The 15981-nt window shown below is 39.2% G+C and overlaps 1 protein-coding gene across 1 annotated transcript in view; it reads left to right on the top strand.

The window, feature by feature from the left end:
* Positions 1-15981, top strand: part of LOC126248488 (dedicator of cytokinesis protein 7) — a 262928-nt gene that overhangs the window by 39539 nt on the left and 207408 nt on the right. The window contains exons 4-6 of the mRNA XM_049949513.1: positions 3736-3952; positions 11688-11870; positions 12154-12275. Coding sequence (XP_049805470.1) covers positions 3736-3952; positions 11688-11870; positions 12154-12275 — 522 coding nt within the window. The remainder of the gene's footprint in view (positions 1-3735; positions 3953-11687; positions 11871-12153; positions 12276-15981) is intronic.

A 15981-nucleotide genomic window follows, 5' to 3' on the forward strand; every position in this document is an offset into this window, starting at 1 on the left:
CCCAACAGTGTACATTCACATAAACATGGTGTCAGGCGGGTGGCTTGTCTCACTAATGGCTGGAGTAGTCCATGCAGGAGGCATCACAGCCCCGGACAGTGACTGCGTATTTCCAGAGCACTCTAATGGACATTGAAGTGGTGTGCATGGGTCTCAGCAGCTCTGCACAGTGTGGAGGAGGACAACAGCATAGCTCTTCCACCTAGGAAGGCTGGGGATGTCGATGTGTGCTTACAGTTACTAGTCAGGGGCAGCAGTGGTTAGCACTCCTCCCAGATTCTGTGACGGGGGGCATTGTGCCAAACACCATTAATTCTGCTCAGCATGCTGGAGGCAGACGTCTCCCAAGTCTTCTCATCAGTGATTGAGAGGTCAGCAGCTCACAGCGACCTAGTACATCAGATCACACAGGTGGCAGTTCTGAAAGCAGAAGACATTTTGGTGAATGGTAGCAGCACATTGAAGGTTCGGCATCATCGCTGGTGTACTGCAACGTAATTGAAGGGAAGATGCGGAAGCTTGAGTATTTATTATTTCTCTGCTGAAGCAGTGAAGTTATGCCCAGCCAGCGATGACTGACATGGCCTACTTTTCAGGGCTCTTCAGCGGTCATCACCACCCCTCTGTATCAAAAGATTGGCTTTCATAGCTTCAGCTTATTACCTGTATGCCATCATCAGGGCTATAGATATTCTTGTGAAACTTTTACTCTCTCACATGAAATCAACCTGTGCTGTTAGAATGATATTACGTCATCTCCTCGCTGAGTTCATGTTGCTGTGTTTACGAGTCAGACCTCTTGCTCGTGCGAGGTGAAACAGTATCTTCTGTGTTTGCTCCACTATTCACAGTCAGCTTTCTGTCTGTTTGTCGATCTGATTGTTACATGGGACATTGGCCTGGATTGTCCTGTCTGGAGAGATCTTTGAGAAAATTTTACGTTTGCCCATAATATATTTCTGCCGTGTAACAGTTGTTTTATTCTTTCAGCAATCCCATATTCACTCCTTCATCCGTTACATGTCCACTGAAGGTGTTTATAATGATCTCACAATTACTGGTATGCTAAATTGGCAAGAGGAAAAACTGTGTGAGAATGCAAGTTGTGTTGTGGTCGTTGTTGTTGTTGTTGTTGTTGTTGTTGTTGTTGTTGTTGTGGTCTTCAGTCCTGAGACTGGTTTGATGCAGCTCTCCATGCTACTCTATCCTGTGCAAGCTTCTTCATCTCCCAGTACCTACTGCAACCTACATCCTTCTGAATCTGCTTAGTGTATTCATCTCTTGGTCTCCCCCTACGATTTTTACCCTCCACGCTGCCCTCCAATACTAAATTGGTGGTCCCTTGATGCCTCAGAACATGTCCTACCAACCGATCCCTTCTTCTGGTCAAGTTGTACCACAAACTCCTCTTCTCCCCAATCCTATTCAGTACCTCCTCATTAGTTATGTGATCTACCCATCTAATCTTCAGCATTCTTCTGTAGCACCACATTTCGAAAGCTTCTATTCTCTTCTTGTCCAAACTATTTACCGTCCATGTTTCACTTCCATACATGGCTACACTCCATACAAATACTTTCAGAAATGACTTTCTGACATTTAAATCTATACTCGATGGTAACAAATTTCTCTTCTTCAGAAACGCTTTCCTTGCCATTGCCAGTCTACATTTTATATCCTCTCTACATCGACCATCATCAGTTATTTTGCTCCCCAAATAGCAAAACTCCTTTACCACTTTAAGTGTCTCATTTCCTAATCTAATACCCTCAGCATCACCCGACTTAATTCGACTACATTCCATTATCTTCGTCCTTAAGAAACTGATTATCCATTAATAGAACAGTATGTTTTGTTTAACAAATAACATTTTCCAGGTGTTGATGGTAATAAATAGTTCAAAGAAACTATGCAGGTAACAAGATTGGTCTGAACTGTTGTGGATCATTATTTCTTATTTCCCCATCCAACAATGTGTCCAGATTTTGTCATAAATGAGAATGCTTTTGAAAAAATTCCTCTATTTTGTAATAAATCTGGAGAGTTTTTTTACTAGTTTTCAGGAGATAATTTTTCTGCCGAATTAAAATATCCCTTTTTTTTTCTTCTCCATTACTGTACAGTTTCAGCTGTGTAGCCATTTTTAAAGTGTGTAGTACACTGGTGTGCAAAACTTAAGAACAAAAGTAACTTTCGCGTAACGTGTCACCGCCAAGTAGCGCAGCTCGATGAAACTTGGACCATATATAGAAAGAACTGCTATAGTATGGTATGGAAGGTAACTGAAAGAAATACATAATGAGGATAACAGAAATGACACTTTTATTCAAAGACAGTAATTACACTGCAGTCACTGAGATGTATGATGGTCCTCTGGACATTACAAAAAGCGGGACAAGTTTCTTATTAGAATATGTGGTCACCATGGACAGCAGTGCATGCTCTGCAATGTGCTACAGGGTTGGCAAGGAATTCTCTTATTAGGGCATACCCTCATATGGCGAGAGGTGGGAACTCACAATGCACCCAGGAAGATTGTTGAATATGATTGTTTTATTAATCAAGGTGTTACGGTGTGAGGAGGCATATTGTTGCATGCGAATACTGACCTCCAAATCTTTGAACGTGGTACACTTACTGATCAACATTACTGTGACACACTGCTCCTTCCCCATGTGCACCTTTTCAAGTGTGCATTCGTCCTGAATTAATTTTTATGGACGACAATGCATGACCGCATCAGACTACACTGATGGAGGAGCCCTTGAAATGAGAGGATATTTGCATATGGACTGGCTTGCTTGTTCCCCAAATCGCATCCCATTGAGCGCATGTGGGGAGACGTATTGCAGCATGTCCATGTGTGCCAATGACCATTCAACAGTTGTCAACCACTTTGGTGGTGGAATGGAACTTCCTACACAAGAACTCCTTATCAACCTTGTGGCCAGCAGGGGAACGCACTGCAGAGCATGCATTGCCACCCACGTGATCACACACCACGTTAAGAATTGTGTCCCACCTTTTGTTATGTCCTACCATCATGAATGATAGTGCTTTGAGTTTATTTATTGTGTTTGAATAGAAGTATCATTTCTATTTCTCACATAGCATATTTCTTTTACTTACCTACTGTACTATACTGTAACAGTTCTTTCTATGCATGGTTCAAGTTTCATCAAGCTAGCTATGTTACTTGGCAGTGACACATCATGAAAAAGTTACTTTTGTCCTTAAGTTTTGCACACCAGTGTATAACTCACCATACATGCATACATATTTAGGCCACAGCCAAAACAAGGTGTTCAAATGCAGTGGGGTGGGCAGAATTTGAAATAAACATAATAGCAAGTGCTTCTTGAACACCTGTGATACAACATACCACTTGCAAGTATAAAACTATACTGATCATCTGCATAATGCCATAGTTTACACCTAGTGCAGAGCAAGACTTCACTGTCTGTCTGAGTGATTGTTTCCTTTGTATTTAATTCATAGTTTAACTTGAGAAATCATACTTACACCATACAGAAATAGAAACTGTGTCCATAATGTGAGTTTGTAGGAAATTATTTGTTGTAGTTCCTTTCATTTTTTAAATGATGCAATTTAGCTCTTTGATTTAACATTGCATGCTATGTGTTACTGTTTTATGAGTAATTTATTTCATTTTTAATTGCACCATTGTTACAATTTGTAGTAAACAAAGCAAATCATTGATGTACCATTTTTCAGGGATGAGCTGTCACCACATGTTCGTGACTGCGTTCGTTGCTACACATCTGATTACATTTTTGTGAAACATAACTATAGGCAGTATTCAAGCAGTTGTTCCATACGAGATCGTTGTGGTGAACGTTTGAGTGTTGTTCAAGGAATTCCACATCAAGAATTTGAAATTGACTATGAAGAACCAACTACTTCTAGTACTCCTGATGAGGAAGTATTCAGGGTAAAGTATGAGCTGACATCTTGAGTTGGTTAAGTCCTTTTGAATAATTAATTTTTCAGTTTAACCCAAAGCTTGTGTACCTATCCAGTTTTACTAATGATGTGTGTATTTTTCATTGTCAGTTATAGTTGCTTCTTTTTGCAGTAAAAATGGTCTTTTTTTAAATTTCTGCAGAAAGTATGTAGAACATTTATAAAAACTGAGCCATCTTTTGACGTATAAAACATTACACAACAATGATTCTTTTTTTGTTTTGTTTTGCATTACATTTAAAATTCCCTTATTGTGACTGTGTGCTCAGCTTGTCTGATTGTAGGACAGAGGATTCTGATTTGATCCCTAAGAATCATTTGTTGTTAGGATGACTAGAATTGGTTCACTTCCTGTATAAGGCTAACAGGAGTTGCTTGGAGGACAGGTAGTTACTACTTTTTCAAAAATCTAGCAGCAACAGTAGTGCTCACACTGCTATCCAGTGATACCTTAAGTCTAGGATGAAGCTGCAGTTTGTAAACAATTTAATATCAAATAGGATGGTAGCACTATGGTGTTTGGTTTAGCATAAAAGTTCTTTCCACATTTGTAAATCCCTAATAATGTGCTTAGGTCATTTCAGACATTATTTCAGGTTGTTCTACAAATTTGTTATTTACAAGTATCTTTAATTTTCATTTCTTCTGTTCTTAGAGTTGAACTGATCTAGGATGGCCCATAAAATATAGCTCCAAGCTGCCAGGTTAAAATAGTTCATAAAATGTGTGCTCTATTACTTATTTGACCATTCAGTCTGCAGTTGGTGGGTGGAGATTTCCGGTAACCTTTGGATTATGTTGCTCTGCTTAAAGAGCAAGATATAAAGGGAAAGTTAACTGTCTGTTTTTACCCTAGAAACCTAAACTGAAATGGTTGGCCTAAGGGGCTATTCATGTAGTGCTCCCCCAAGATTTCAGCCAACAGCTTACAGATCTATTGTGTATGATTGGATGTTATCCGTCATTTTTACATTCAAAATTTCTCGTGTTATTGAAGTACATTTAATTTGGCACATACTCTCACTGTTTTGTGAGAGACAGAAGTATCTAACAGCATATAATGAGTTGTTTCAGGCTGTTTGATGTAACAAAATTCTTGGTTGTGATGTTATATGATAATGTAGAAACTGCACAATCTTTCCACAAGGCAGTGATCTGTCATCTTCAGCAGCTGATTTACCTATTAAGAAGTGCAATGTATACCATAACTAGCTTCAAATATGCTGCTGCTTGAAGGAGAGGAAGGGCAGCAATGTCATCGTAGGGGAAAATAACATACAGACCTCCCCCCACCCCTTCCCCATGCCCATATTTGTGAAGTGAAGATGAAAGTGCTGGCGCATGCACCTGGACAGTTGCAGTTGTCAGTGCCAACCCAAGCTGTTCTGGTTTCAAGCCACTATTGGTATTTTATATTGCAGAATTCTTTCAGTCCAGCCTTGGTGGTGCCTCCAGTACTGGTTCCCTCAACTTACTGATTTTTGCACACTTTACTGATATTACATTTGGTATTCATTTTAATTTGTTTGCTGTATATATTTCATTGAGCAGGGTGTCCTGAAACTTGCCAGTGAGACATCTAAACCTCATTGTAGAATAGGGGACAGCAGTTACAACTTTAAAAGATGACACAGACTTAGTAATTATGTTTATTGGCAAGAGGGACACCACTGTTGTTATTTCAAAGATAACTTATGTTGTCAAAATGATGCATTTATTGTTGATATCCGCATATTATCCTCTCCTGAATGATAATATTCCAATAATACCATGAAAGACATTCTCCCTCCTTAAGATCAACCAGTTCCTTGACCATGTCTTAAAGATCCTGAGAATACAAGCACTAGTTCCACCAAGTCTTTATGGTTGATCAAAGATACATAAAGAAGGGGCTGCAGTTTGTGCCATTGTTATTAATATTGTGGTCCAACATAATACCTGGTGAAACATCTGGCTTTTCTATTGAGTCCTTGGGTTAGCAAACGTGAAGACAACATTGACAGTTCAGAAAACTTCATACATTGACTCAAGAACTTGTATGTTATGCAGAGATTTTAGTTAGTTTCCATGTAGTCCTTCTTCAGAGCACTTTTATTTGATTCGTTAAAACTTGGCTAAAACTGGCTAAGCTGGAAAACATTCTCGTACATTTCTTCAAAATTTTGAATAAATTTGTGGTGTAGCTTTGGCTAACCTTTCGTCTGCTATATATATATATGTGTGTGTGTAAGGTGTCAAAGATTGTTCTGCAGTCAGTAGTCCTGAAAATCGCATTTTTGTAGATACGTAGATGATACCTTTTGCGGTTTACGCACATGTAGCTGCAACACTATTTTTGTTCATAGAATTTGAAAACTCTCTCAATTCTAACATTTGTTCACTACAGACAAGAAAAATGGAGAATGTTCTTTTTCTGTATGTGATAGTTTATCTTTTTCTGTACGTGATAGTTTATTACAATAAAGGCAGTGGTTCAGGTCGCAGTATGTCTTGGAAGCCAACACATACTGCCTTGTATTTCAGATCTACCTGCTGTCATGACCCAACTGAATGTGATGGTACACTGTGGACACTTATTCATATAGCACAAAATATATCAGATTCTGAAAGCTTGTCAGCAGAGCTTAGCCACCTTGCTTTTATTCACAATGGGTATTCTGAGAAGCAGATTCATCATGTGTGTTGACCAACACACATTAAACAACGAGAGCAGCCAGAAGGTACAGAATTCAGCTGGGATAGTTTCTTGCCTTTGTTGGCTTCTGTTCTTAAAATGTGGCAGGATTTTCCAGAAAGCCCCAAATCAAATGTGTTCTCTGCTGCTAGTTTTGTAGATGACATCTTGACCTAAGTACATCAGTAGATGAGAGATTCCTTATCAGCATGGGAAACCATACATTACATTTGTCAAACATTTTACATGGTCAAAGACAGCTGTGATGAACATCACTGTGGCACAAGACTAGAGCAACCAGAAAAATCTGATGTTGTAGGTCAGTGTATACATGTGGGACACAATATGAAGTATGAAAAAGTTAAGCTACTCTTGGCACCCTTTACCTGGTGTGACTTCATAATTAACTCCGTGCTGCATTTTTTTCTTTGCAGTGGACAGCCTTTAATGGTCACCTCTCTGCGTCTTCAGTCAGTCTCGAGGCTGCAAATGCATGCAGGCCACAACACCAGTAGGGAGTGCCCGCTGCAGGACAGATCGAAACAGGGAACATTATAGTTATCCCCTGTAGTGGATGCTATGTACCACAGGGTTAAATAGAAAGTTGAAATGCATAGTGAGCAAATTGTACAGAAATCTAGGAAATCAGCTCAGTAAAGCATGGGCATAGATCCTGGTGGTGCTAGGATTCACCTGTCACAGATGAAGGAATTTGTTGAAAATATACAGAAAAGACCTTGAAATTACAACCAAGCTAAAAACTGACCAAGATGCATGTGTCAAGGTCTTTAGCATGCAAGCATGCTTTCTGTGCCAAACATCATATGGTATGAGGTTCATTGCTCAAGCAATGGGTTCTGGATATCAGCTTCTCTGGGATGACATTGGCACTCATCCTCACATGTGAGTGCCTGCAGGTTTCAAGTCAGCAGGTCTCTACAGTTGAATAAACACCTCAAAATAATTCAGTACTTAATTCAAGGAAATATTATTAATTTTTTACATTACCTCTCATTCCACCTGGGAACTATATAAGCAACATACGATGACATCAGCAAATCGAGAAAATATTGAGAACCAGCACCCGTACAAAGTCCCAATTTTTACATAGTCCAATTTTTACTCAGACCAATCTAGCCACTGTCATGAATGATTGAATGGTGTTGGTGGTGGTGGTGAAATGATGAGGACAAAACACACAGTCCCCGGGCAGAGAAAATCCACAACCCGGCCAGGAATCGAACCTTGGACCCCGTGATCCAGAGGCAGCAATGCTAGCCACTAAAGCGCCCATGAAGGATAGCTCCAGGATGTCGGGGGGGGGGGGGGGGGGGATGGTTGTGGTGGGGTCGGGCAGGAGCTTGGAAGTGGTCTGAAGAACACACTAATTGTTTTGTGGAATCATGTCACATACCAAGGATGATGCATGGAATTACTTTCACTGTCTGTTCATGCACTGAAAATAATACTCTCGTGTGAAAGTCCTTAAGCTGAGCCATCCACTCATGATATGATTCAGCACCGAGTTTCTGGTAACTGAAAAATTTGTGTCAAATGGTTGAGTAAATTTGGATGTTTTACACTGATGAGTCAACATGGAACAGAGACCCATGAATTCCAGTTCTGATGCCGTGATGGGCGCCAACCACTCAAAAATAAGTCCGTTTGTGTGCTGCATCCTCTAAAACAAAACTAAAACCAGATGTTTTATGTTCGCTGTATCAGATTGTTCAGCCATGCTTGCAGCCTATCTAACTGCAACTCTGACAATGTGGGATAAGACCCGCGCATTGAAAAGCTGGTTACAGAGTCCTCATCATCCATAAAAAATCTGCCAACTGAGGATACTCTCACAAAAGAAGCCCAGGTAGTGTTTAACAAAACTTGAAAATTTATTCAAAGTTCGCAAAGATCCAGAACAAATAGCTATATTAACAAAAGTTTGTGCTCCTCATGTCTTTGTGTGAAGTACCAACTAAACAGAACTCCCAACCTTAATAACGGAAACAATATAACAAAACTTTACTCGTGGTGCCTCATATCTGGAGCAACACACAGTTTAGAAATAAACAATTTTCGGAAATTACAACACTGCCACGGTGCACTTTACTAAAGTCATTGAATCACAAATCACCTCTTAGTCTGCTGAGAAAACAGTGAGTAAAAGAAGAACATTGTCATATGACTCATGTTGCCTAGCAAAGTCAAAGTTCTGGAGTGAGTGGTGTGATGATCCTCTAGTACAGGTGATGGCAGATTGAAAGCAAGCCTCTTATTGAAGGAGTACTAATGTACTTGGCTCATAGCCAGTTTCACTCACCTTGACAGAACCGGCTCACTGTGAGTTGTGTCGGCCTAAATAATCTCTGTGTGGCAGGATACATAGTGAACTATTTGCGGCACATGATCTGGTGGAAGGAAATAGTTTTGAATGATCGGTGACCCCAATGGGCACCGCTAGTGTTGCTTGCTGGCCTGGCTTGTCTCTGCAATGATGGCCTGTGGTGGTGGAGGTGATCTTCCACAGGAGTTTGCTGTCAAAGTTCTGTTGGTGGAATACAAGCTTTAACTTGTGCTGTGTGGTGGCTGTGCTGGCAACTGACAATACTGGCTTTCCTTGGCACGATGGCAAACATATTTGGAACTTGCGTTTAGTATTACTGTTTTTTACTTGTAGATCTATAAATTCTCTCCCATGTAGTTGCAGGGGGAAAAAAGAAAGGGAGGAGGAAGAGGTAGGTGGTAGGTTGCAGGTCATGTCTCATTATATGGTATATATTGGGAATCAAAATTGTGCAAATACACAAACAATGAAGTGTCATTTCTTTGTGGTAACAAGGTGAAATTATCCAATGGGAATGTTTTGAGTATCACCATGATTAGTAAACAAACATATAAGATTGTTAGGAGATGGCTCCTGAAGAAGATATAAACTGAAAGAATAATAGTGGAGTAAAATAAATATACAAATAGTTTTGTTAGTGCTGACCATGGTTTTAAATAACGGAACATCATTGCCCTGACAGTCAACAATAATAGTAATGTCAGACTTTTTCAGATTATGCAGTTGTGTATAATGAAGTACTATCTGGAGAAGCTGTGCAAATACACACTCAGATCACAATGAGGTTTCAAAGTGGTGCAGAGATTGGCAATAGGGTATAAGGCTTTGTCCGTGGGAGAGTGTCGAGCTCCTACATATGGGGGCATTGGGATTCAAAGCCAGGGATGGGGTTGGACATCCCAATGGCTGCTACCTTTAGAACTGATTGCTCACAGGAAGAATTGTACCCAAGAATATATTTTTCCAATTTCATTTATCAATATTTTGCATCACCACCCATATTTTGTTGCTGTTTACATGAATGGGTCTAAGTAGGAAGATGATATTAGTTGCTTTGTCATGTTCTGACATTTTCCTCGGGATAAGGCTCCCAGAGCAGTTATCAATTTATTGTGCAGAATTTTTTTATCAGTTTATTGTGCAGAATTGTTTACTATCCTGTGAGGGTAGTGGAGCAGATGAGACAGCGTCATGACAAGAAATTCCTCATCTGCTCAGATTCCCAAAGTGCCCATCTCACTATTGGTCAGATGTACCCAGCAGATCGGATGGCACAAGAAGTGCAGGATGCTTTCCTTCTCTTGCTAAGGTACGACAAGGAAATAATTTTCTGCTGGATCCCAGGGCACACAGGAATTCGGGAAAACACACTCACTGATGTGGCTGCCAAGGTACACTTCCTCCCTTCCACGTCCTGCTCGCTGTTCATTCTCCCTGCAGACTGTCATCTCATTTGTGACCAGGAAGACCTTGTGTTTGTAGGAGGCCCAGTTGCTAGAAGTGAGGAATAATAATCTGTATTCTATAAAATCTTCAGTGAAACAATGACTTAACGTACTTCCAATCACGATGAGTAGAAGAAGTAGCTTAGAGTGAGACATTGCCCAATGACACGTGACTTTCTCTTAGATCACAAGGAGGCCCAATTGTCGCAGATGTGGGGTAGAGCTATTAGTACAACATATTCTAATTGAGTGTCTTTTATGTGACAATCTGATACTTGATCTGGGTCTCCCACAGAACCTGCCATCTGTATTGTGTGTTTTAAGTTTTTTATGATGTCTGGAATTTGCCCCAATGTATTAGGCGTGAGATTTTGATGTGTCACAGAATGGCTCAGTCCTTCATTATTTCTAAGTAGTCATCCAGTCACAGTCATATGTCCTGTTTTTAACTGTGTCTGTACTGCTATTTTATCCTTGGCTTTAGCTAGTTATTCAGCTGTGTTTCATTGGAATTTTAATAAGGGCTTTTCTGCTGCTCACCTTCTCAGTCACCTTTCAGCTCTTGTGGAAGAATGCAACTTGGTTTTCCAGTTTATTGCTATTTTTAGTAGATTTTCACCACACTCATCTGTATATCATTGATGGAAGGACACTGATGATCTTGCTGTTTAGCGCCCTCACCCATAAATCATCATCAGATTGGCAATTTGCTTTGAATGTTCATAAATAAAAATGGTGCACCTCACAAAATGCAAATGCAATGACCCTAATATCAGTGAGTCCCAATTTGAATCAATTAATTTATATATACTTGAGTGTAACAATTTGCCGAGATTTGAAATGGAATTATCACTTAGTCTCAGTTGTAGGTAATTTCTCAGTTGTAGGTAAAGCAGATAGCAGACTTGGGTTCATTGATAGAATATTGGGAAGATTCAGTTAGTCTACAAAGGAGACTGCGTACTATATGCTTGTGTGTCCCATCTTAGAATATTGCTCAAGTGTGTGGGACTTACATGAAACAGGCCTAGCAGGAGATGTTCAATATATACAAAGAAGGGCAACATAAATTGTTACAGATTTGTTTGATTCACAGGAGAGAGTATTTTGTATGCTTTTGAATTTATTGAGTTTGTCAGTCTTTGATTAACATTCAGAAAGTGTACCACACTGTGCAACTCCAGTTTCCACTTGAATCTAGTTTGCAGTAAATCTGGACTGTAAACTTTCCTGTTCATAGGTTGAGTCTGGACTGTCATCATCTCAGCAGTCAGTCCACTCTGTTGATACACCACGTGCAAGCTGGGCGAGCTTTGATCTCCGAAGCTCTGTTAGTGACATGCTTATACCTTCATTGTTGGAGAGAGTGCCTCCAGAAACAATTGATCAACTGAATGAGGCAAAAAGACAAGACAACAGACAGGTAACAAGTTTATCCTTTTTAGTATCAATTTGATCTCAACATCATTTGCAATGTGTTTGAAATATTGTTGCAAAACATGAACTGCTAGATCAATTCTTTTTTTCTACTTGACATACATTATGTTGGGCACTGGTACATGTGCCTTTATCAAAATTACCTGCAGTAAAGTTTTAGGTTATATGATTGTGACATTAAAAATTTGAAAATCTAGCTTCAAAAAATTGGAAAATAAAATGATGTGTCTGAAGTCTGATGGGAAAAGAGAGTATTAACTATTTTGCAGGATGGACTGTTCACCCTTTATCCTGTTCAAGATGAAGAAGAGATGATTGAGAAGCGAATCCCTGCTGAAATACCAAACGAGCACATGGGACACAGGATTTTAGTCAGGTGTTTGCAGCTCAGGTACTTAATCTTCTAGAACTTCATGAGATGAAACTTGTGGGTGAGGATGAGCTTGTCAGGTTTTTAACGGTGCTCGTTGCCAGTGCTAGTCATTTTGCATATTTTATAAAGTCATGTTCTAAGTTGTGAAACTTAGTTCACAGGATATGGAAGGTTTACTTCAAAAATTGTAGTCACTCATTTTCAAATTTTGTGTTTCAGTTATTAGCTTCATCATCATTAATATCTGACAAATTCTTCTATAGTTGAAATATATGCTAGTTATATTACTGTTGTTAACTTTATACATTATTGTCATTATTAGAGAATGTGTCGCACAGATTTTAATGCTGTGTAGCTTACACAACCAGCTATCATTGCATAGCTGAATTATCAGCAGTTGTACCTGGGACAGTAAATTGCCACCCATTAACAGTTTTAGTCCATGCAGTTTACAAACGTCACTTATACATTTTACTGGTTGAAACAGATAATTAATTTGTAGTTTAAGAGTCACTCTGTAGGCATGTCTTGTAGGTAATATATTGAGTGAAATTCATACCAGTACACTCCCGTGTATAAAACAACTTTACAGGTCTGATTGCCTCACAATAAGAAAAGTTTGAAATTAAGCTTAAAATTTGTTGGAGGTCGCTAAGTGCTCTCATTCACAAATACTGGATGAATATAGTTTGGGTATGTGCATGCTGTCAGTTACACTGCCTCAAGGCACACACAGTTTCTTTTTGTGATACTTTTCTTGTTCTGTTACTTTTTACCATAAGATCGTACATCTTAATTTGTGCATCTTGCACTATAAATTGTTATTTTCCTTATGTTGTAATACAGTCCAAGTGGTGATTGCAGCTTCATTAGCAGCATTCATAAGTGTTCTCCAGTGTACTCAGTTCCCACAAGTAGGAGATTAATGTCTGAAACAAACATCTGGAACTAGAAAAACACCTTCAGTCTGTTGGCATTAACTATAAGGTACTTAATTTTCTGTAGACAGATTATTATATATGTCCTTTCATTTATTACTGTGTTTGGGCCTCACTATTGGCTGCCTCTACCTTGTAAGCTGTTGTCAAACAACAGAATCTTATCACCAAAGTGGAACTCTTTAGGATTTAGTGACTTATTATAATATTCTGTGTTCTTTAATTTGCTCTGAGCGTTCTCTTCTTCCGCACTTTCGTGCATCTCCTTCATATGGTTCTTTAACTATGCCTCTTAATGCTGACCATATCCAGTTGCTCTGTGTGGTTTCACATTATACACAAAACTGCATATGGGACCCAAATGTTCCAGTCTGTTTGTGTTCTATTTACATAATGTCTCAGTATCTCAGTCTATGTATGATGCTACTTCTTCAATGCACCATTTGTTTGAGGATGATAGCTAGCTGAATGTACTTTTTCAATTCACGACAGTTTACTTACTCTCTTCATGGTATCCTGTATGAAAATACGTCCTACATAGTGACAGAATTCCATATCCAAGTACAATTTTCTCAACCAACACTTGGGCTATGATGTCAGCATCTTTTAATATGGACTTATTCAAAGCATCCTGAAATGTAAAAATACATCCATTTACTTGGTCAGTCTGGCTCAAAGATACTTGTTCACACTTGGTACTTTTCTTTGCGTTCACACACACTGCCAAGTCTTGATGTCCTCACACTAGGGTTGTGATACAGTTTTATTATTGCTGTCTTTTTGCACTCGTTTAGTTTTTTCCCTGGTTCCTACTCATTTTTTTCCCCACCAGCTGCAGTATGTACCCTGTTAATAAGAACATCAACTGATTCATTATCTCTGCTGGCCCGAGAGTCCCCAACACACGTAGCTGTCACACACCAGTGCCTCCTCTTCCAGTTGAGGGGGGGGGGGGGGGCATTGTCCACCAGATTTTTGCTACTTTTGTACATTATCTGATACTGTCTCACTGACATGTGAATAGCTTGAAGACTTCTTGAGTAATAGAAACCAATATATTGGCCTCAATGGTGAGTATCCATCAGAGACAAGGTATCATCAGGAATGCCCCAACGAAATGTAATCAGACCACTATTATTTTCTAAATGATCTGGCAGACAGCATGGGCAGCAATCTGTGGTTGTCTGATGATGATGATGATGATGATGCTATCATTGTGGAATGACCGTAGAGGGTACAAGATGAATTATGCAAAATAGCAGCGAGTTGTAAATGTAGAAAAATGTAAGTTAATGCAGATGAGTAATAAACACAAACCTTTAATGTTCAGAAACAGCATTAGTAGTGTCCTGTGTGACACAGTCACATCGTTGAAATATCTGGGCTTAATGTTGCGAAGTGATATGAAATGGAATGAGCATGTGAGGATCGGATTAGCGAAGGCAAATGGAGTTTGGTTTATTGGGAGACTTTTAGGAAAGTGTGGTTCATCTATGAAGGAGACCACATGTAGGATGCTAGTGCAATATATTGTTGAGTGCTGCTCGAGTGTTTGGGATTTGCATCAGATTAGATTAAAGAAAGACATCTAAGGAATTCAGAGGTGGATTGCTAGATTTGTTGCTAATAGTTTCGAGCAACACACAAGAATCATGGAGGTGCTTCAGGAACTCAGATGAGAAACACTGGAGGGAAGGCAATGTTCTTTTTGAGGAACACTTTGAGAAAAATGAGAGAAGTGGTATTTGAAGCCGACTGCAAAACAATTATACTGCTAACAACATACGTGTAAGGACCATGAAGATAAGATATGAGAAATTAGGGCTCATATGGAGGCATATAGACAGTTGTTTTTTCCTCGCTGTGTTCATGAGTGGAACAGGAAAGGAAATGACTAGTAGTGGTACAGCGCCTCAGGCACACACCTTACAGTGGCTTGTGGAGTATGTATGTAGATGTAGATACTGCTCTAACTTTAGCCTAATTTTCATTAGTCTTGACAATGGGTTTGTTAAGTTATCTACCCGAGTTAAAGATTTAAATCTGTGCATGTCAGAAATGTTCTGCCATTAATGTAAAATCTGAAATATTTTACTCCCCAACTTATGGCTAACATCTTTGATGTTCTGTCAGTCTGTCTAGAAGCCATTTGCCAATAGGGCATGGCTTAAAAATGACATTTATTTTTGCAAGAATTCACATTTATCAATGGGTAATTTTGAAGTATAATTGTGGAATATAAGCCATTCAGAAATTTCCTTTAGCTACATATTGTGTTCCTAAGGTAGAGTTAAATACCACCATGTCATTTATGTCAGTGAACAGTCTGTTGCCTTGTAGCCATGTGAAAACAATCTATTAATTTCTGAAAAGTTTGTTGAGCTGATTTTGGGCTCATGGGCATACATTTACATTTGTTGTTCTCCATATAGTGTACTGGAAACCATCTTTTTCTTGATTTTCTTCAGTAGGAGCTGATTACAGACCTTTTTTTTTGTTGCTACATTAAGAGTCAAAAAGTATTTGCCTGTACTAAAACTGTCGAAGATGTCATCTACACTCACCAATGGATAGACTAAATTTATGGAAAGTTCGTTTAGGCGACTGTACATTAGTTTCACTTTTGTTCATCTTGTCAGAATCCTTGTCAACGGAATTTTCCATTCACTTTTGCTGGATACTATTATATCATGTTCCAACATTTTCTCAAATTCCTGCTGCAGCACTTCTTTTTGCACTTGAGGTCTTCTCTAGAAATGCAAACAGATAATTTGCTTTCCACTTTG

This window comes from Schistocerca nitens, chromosome 3 (genome assembly GCF_023898315.1).
Source record: "Schistocerca nitens isolate TAMUIC-IGC-003100 chromosome 3, iqSchNite1.1, whole genome shotgun sequence".
Classification (NCBI taxonomy): Eukaryota; Metazoa; Arthropoda; class Insecta; order Orthoptera; family Acrididae; genus Schistocerca; species Schistocerca nitens.